Source organism: Lampris incognitus, chromosome 2, assembly GCF_029633865.1.
Source record: "Lampris incognitus isolate fLamInc1 chromosome 2, fLamInc1.hap2, whole genome shotgun sequence".
Taxonomy (NCBI): domain Eukaryota; kingdom Metazoa; phylum Chordata; class Actinopteri; order Lampriformes; family Lampridae; genus Lampris; species Lampris incognitus.
Window position 1 is genome coordinate 18,801,332 of NC_079212.1, and position 6,005 is coordinate 18,807,336.

The 6,005-nt window shown below is 44.9% G+C and overlaps 1 protein-coding gene across 1 annotated transcript in view; it reads right to left on the reverse strand.

Annotated features, from left to right (window-relative positions):
- Positions 1-4,864, reverse strand: part of scube3 (signal peptide, CUB domain, EGF-like 3) — a 112,990-nt gene extending 108,126 nt beyond the window's left edge. The window contains exon 1 of the mRNA XM_056272826.1: positions 4,563-4,864. Coding sequence (XP_056128801.1) covers positions 4,563-4,650 — 88 coding nt within the window. The 5' untranslated portion in view covers positions 4,651-4,864. The remainder of the gene's footprint in view (positions 1-4,562) is intronic.
- Between the last annotated feature and the right edge of the window lie 1,141 nt (positions 4,865-6,005).

Genomic DNA, 6,005 nt, shown 5'->3' on the forward strand with positions numbered 1-6,005 from the left:
TCCTACCTGAAGTGAAAGTGCATGGGCAATAGGTAGTGAAACAATATGAAGGAGAGGCTAAGAAAGAATCATGATGGGGGTGCAGAAAAAATGCTTTACCAATGTCTTTCCAGTGGGGATTGATAATTAAAAAGAAATCGAAAAACGCCAGTTTGCGAGTGCGAGTTAGAAGCCAGTCTCATAGGCCGCTCTGGTGGCCAAGCGGAATAAACCATCGTTCTTGCAACCCGCCCGTCATGTGGCTGGGAGGTTCGTATCCCAGACTCGCCGTAACCGGTCACGGCCAGAGCGTCCACGGGGTAAGGCATTCATTAGGCCACCCTTACCCGAGGGATAGTGGGTGTAGATTGGTGTAGTGTTCGGGGACTCATCGTTCTCCAGCGACCCCTCTGGCCCATCCGGGCACCTGCAGCCAAGCAACTGAAAGCATTCTCCCTATGCCTCCTTCACGGCTTGACGGTGATGCAATCCATGCGAGGCTTCAGCGTGTAAAATAGCGAGAGCAGCCGACCCGAGTTTGAAGGAAGCTGGTGTTACGCCTATCTCCTTCCTGTGGAAACGTGAGCCAGGGGAGTTATTCGACAAGAGTTCCGGCCATATGCCATTGGGTTAATCGGGTGGGATAAGGGGAAAAACTAGAAATAATTTTTTTTTTAAAAAAGAAGCCAGTCTCATTAGGTGGTTTGCTTCTGAAAACACTAAGCAATATGATGTACAAGTAAGGACCCTGAAACCTACGTATTGTTTTAGGCTACTTTTATGTTAGCTTTGATTTGTGAGCATATTGTCATGAGTGACAGAAAAGAGAAAGGGAAGAAAATGTGACACAGGTTAAGAATTGTCACCACTTGAGGTTCAAACATGGTCGGTCCCTCATGTCAGGTCCTCAAAACCACATAGCATCCCAATGAGGACATAATAACCAGTTTTCACAGTGTTTTGGGTTTGACCTGATTACATCTCCCATGCACCGCCTTGGTAAAAAAATGACTTAGACAAAAAAATGGTGCTCCTTATACCCTTGGCAGGCAAACAAGGGTTTTTGTGCTAGTTGCTTTAAAGCACATCCAGTCTCTGAGGGGATAAGTGTAACAAGTCAACAAATACCATTGCAGGAGCTTGTTGGGACTCAGGAGCAATGCAGAAACCACACAAGCTGAGGATAAAGACAGAGAGGAGGTGATGAGAGAGGTGCAGCAAAGTGTTGTCAAAATGCTGCGGCTGTGGCCAGAGGACTGGACTCGTTCCACGCCGATCAGAAAACACAGCTCTTTTCTCACAATAGCCAAATTCTCTTTCTGTGCACAATAGAAAAGGCGCTGGGGTAAGTTGGATCCCGAAAGGATGAGTCCAAATAAAAGCACCATTTAAAGTGTTCTTTAAGTGGATTGAAGTACGGTTAAAAAGAGTTGTCCCAATTACTACAAACGCACCCCACACACTCTCTTGACGCTCAGTCTCTCGAGTATGTGTGCAAACGCATGCACACGCAGGTGCACTCATGGACATGTACGTGCTCGCACACACAGATCGGCAGTGTATTAACCCTCCATAACAAAGTGAGACAAATGAATTCGAGTTGAATGAGGTAAAGTGTTGAAGGGCCATAGAAAACTGAGGGCATTTTGCATGGCTGTGCCTCTTGAACACTTTTGAATATATGTATAATCGTGGTCTCTCTAGAGAGTTACCCCTTTGTAGTTTAGTTCCTGAAGTGTCAGGTTTAACCTCCCTGAAGTGCCAGGTTTAACCTAAGTATTGCAGCTGCTGATTGTAACATGCAGATTGCAGAATCAGCAGTTGCAGAAGCTCAAAAATTGCATTTTGTCTTTGCCTAAAACAGATATCTTCATTTGAGTGACAATAACTTCCTTTGGCTTTGTGGAGCTATGGAGCTATTGCCATAGGTCTTACCAGTTACCTCTTCAAGTCCGATTACCGCACCACAATATGAGCATTTTACTACGGATTTGCATAGGTGGACCTCCAAAATGCCCATTTGGAGTCTCCAAATAACTACTTTTGGACAAGTGAGAACATGGGTCTTGTGGAGTGTGCAAGACAACACATTTTGTATCTTCCATGTAGACGGCTCCACAGAGGGCCAGTGCGTGTGAGAAGGTTAAAATATAAATAGCCGATTGGCTCAAGAGCGGGGTGTCTGATGGCCGACAGAGAGAAAGCATGGCTACTTCATTAAATGTAAAGGAAAGGAAACAAGGACAAACCAAACAAAGCAGAGTCGGGTGAAAAAGGAATTGGGGCAAAGTGAGTGTTGTGGGGGGATGGGGGGAAGGAGGAGGAGAAGGAGGAGGTGTGTGTGGGGGGGTGTTCTCTTTCCTTCCATCTCCCTTTGTAGAATGGAGCAGCATCTCTAGGTAAAGCCTCCCTTCTCATGGGCCTCATATTGCCGAGGCTGCTTAGTTTCCCACAGTGTGTCCAGGGCCCGGAACCAGCCTTGCTCCTCACTATAGCAGCCCTGCCTCTCTAACGGCCAGAGCAGAGGTTACACCAACACAGCCGGCCACAACAGCATGTCAACTCCACACCAACCGTTGCCTTGGTGCTGCTGCATTAGCCAGCAGCTCCGAACTTGGTTCGGGAAAAGTGATTTGCCATGACGTCTACGGCTCCTTTCCTTTCCTTCTCTTGTCCTTGCTCATTGTTGCACACTCACGAAGCAACGTCTACGTGTGTATGCGCATGTGTCCGCGTGTGTGTAGGGTGTGTGTGTGCATCCACGTTCTGTGCCCGAAACCTTAATCTCCTCCATTTCACCACTCTCATTTTTCCCTTCTTTGTCATTCTGTCCACCACATCCTCAAGTCTTCTCTCCCTCATCCCATCATTCATTCTCTCATTCTTTTTTCGGATGGAGTAACGATTGATGCCTGAGACACAGTGTCATGATGAGGCTGACACTGATGAAAGACAAAGTTTGGGGCTTGTCGGCAACATCTGTGTTGAATAAATATTGACCTGACAAATTGCGCAGCTTTTCTTGCAGTCTCATTTCAGCGTTTGGTTCATTTCTCTCTCTCTCTCTCTCTCTCTCTCTCTCTCTCTCTCTCTCTCTCTCTCTCTCTCTCTCTCTCTCTCTCTCTCTCTCTCTCTCTCTCTCTCTCTCTCCCTCTCTCTCATCTTCAAACTTCTCTCTCTCTCGTCTTCAAACTTGTCAGCACCCCACAGTTATGCTGAACAGCTAACAAATAAAATACCAGTTTTCGGCAAGGCACAAAGGATACTCCCACATTATCTAATACCTTTACACCATCACACAGGCAATACCTAACTGTGGAGCTGTTTGTGTTGTATTGATAAACAGGAACTGAGAGATAAGCATAGGCCTATCAAGTGGCAGCCAGCCACTTGGTCCCTATCAGTGACCAATAAACAGGTGCATACCATGACAGTCTCACAGCAGCATTCCACTCTACAAGGAAGTGTGTAATCGATGTTGTGGAAAATTAAGTGAGAAAAAAGTAGTTCTAATTGCAAGATGTAAATATTAGGTTTTCCCACAAGTGGGGGCAGACCACCCAAGATGCAAAATAGTCACCGACCCCCTTTCTCTTTTTTGCCTTTTCAGCAGCCCAATGGATGTCTTTTTGTGTGCGAAACATCACCAAACACAATCAGCACTCACACAGACACTGTGATGGGTCTTTGCATGCAAATAGCTTAGCCAGTTCTAGGTTGGCATTCATCTTGTGGGCTGCATAAGCAATGTAAATCATAGAAGTGTGGGTTGAATAAATCATTAAGTAAATGTCTAATGTCACATATTTCTCATTCCTGTGAATGCCTGGCTTTTGACTTGGACTGCCCCTGTCTGGTCAAAATCATTTCGGTGCAGCAGAAGAGAGCATGCGGGGAACCTTCTAAACAGGACAGTAGTGGAGCTGCAGTATCTTTGACAGAGACTTCTAAAGGGGCTCCATGTGTGCGTTACAGACGGGTGTCAAATACTTGTCTTGGTAGTGACAAATACCTCCTGATAGTCTCACTTCAATTAACTACAGCACTGCCCATGAAACACAACTGTTAACACAATTGTTGCTGTTTGAAGATCAAGATACCAGTTTTCCTTTTGAGCCACAAACGCAGAGCCGTAAGCTGTTAATGTAATTTATGTTGGGCATGCATTTTCCATTTCGTTTTCAAGGAAGTCTAAATGATCTACCCAACAGAAGGGAAAAGGGTAATTGAGTAATTCTACATTCTATAAATAGCAGAATCAAACAATGAGTCAACAGAGGAGTCCTGTATCTGAATTAAAAGGGGAATTGCTAATAATAGGATGTACGTTTTCTTAGCTTCCCTGTTGGACTACTTCAAATGCAGCTGAGACTTTATAGGGGGTTTTAATTACTTTTGGAATAAATTCAAGTCACACTTGCTTAGTTGATGTCATGTTGATTGGAGAGATAAATGTTATGATGACCGATTTAGATTTATTTGAAACGTTAATTAATTATCAACTGCCTGGCAACGATGTATTTTCACTTATTAACAAACTATAGGACAGATGTAAGGTAAGGTAATTTTGACGGGAAACTTACCTTGAGTGGTTTTACTTCCTGAAGCGTGAGCTGGCTGTTGGACAAAGGCGACCAGGCAGAAACCAACTAATCCAACGTGCACATACATGTTATTTTCAATATAGGAATAGTTTAAAATCAACTATGCAACGAGCACACGGCTTTTTCTCACAAGGGTCTCAAAAAAAAGAAAGAAAGATATCTTCTTATTCCCACCCTCTGAATATTATCCCTTTACGCCTGCTTATTTAGTTTCATCTGGTCGGGATTCAGGACAACCCGACAGCGTGCAGCCGAGGAGCGCTCTTCTGTAATCATGTTCGGCTCAGACCAATGTCAATTTTAGAAAGAGAGAGAGAGACAGAGAGAGGGAGGTTTAGAGAGAGGGGGGGGACGGAGAGAGAGAGAGAGAGAGAGAGAGAGAGAGAGAGAGAGAGAGAGAGAGAGAGAGAGAGAGAGAGAGAGAGAGAGAGAGAGAGAGAGAGAGAGAGGGATGGAGTGAAGCGGAGGGGAGGAAGGGGGAGGAGAGAGGAGGGTCGGCGCAATGCTCCGAAGTCTGCCGCTCTTACCGCTCTTTCTTTCTTCTTTTCCGACTTACTTAAGTGAGTTTTTTTCTTTCTATCTTTTTGTCTTTTTTTTCCCCCAGCAGGCATTTACAATCAGCTGCCGGTTGCACCCTTGTCTTTGGCCACTACGGGCATGTAGAGGTCAGACGCTGGGATCACGTCTAGTCACTTTACCAGTGCCACCTGCACAAATCAACCTCACCTCTTTCAGCAAAGCCAATGGGTGAAACGAGAAACGGGACAGGATGTGCTGTCCATGCAAAGCCGTATTACTAGTACAATGTCCAGGGTGAGAAATATGGGGGGGGGGGGGGTGGTCACACCAGAATGGCCATTTGAGTGCCTCGAGTATCAACAGGGACAACAACAGAATGGGACAGAATCATTTGTCTTGAGTTTGGAATCGAAAGTAAGTCCAGTATTGACTGCTCATTTCCGGCTGAGTAGCTAACGTTATACGTTATCCATATCGTATCCTGGCTGGAAGCTAAACATGGACACTGTGAAATAAGATGACTTGGCGCCCAGGTCAACAACAGGGCTAAGGTTAGTTCGTCTGAATCGTGTTTTTAGCTAACCGACAACCCTGAAAGACAAGCTGACGCATCAGAGACACTTAAAAACTTTAAAAAAAATTATTTGTTTGAACAGGTTAAAGATGATAGAGGGCGTCTTACTTAAATCACCGTTGACGTCGTCTCTGTGAAATCCTACCGGAAATGAAACCACATGGGCAATACCAAGTGACAGAAATAGAGGGATAGGCTAAGAGAAAAGTGGGGGGGGGGCAGAAAAACACATTTTGCCAGTATTCTTACCAATGACGATTATAGGGTTAATAAAAAAACTGCAAAATCTACAAAGTCTTACAATGACATATTCTTAACATGCAGTCGCT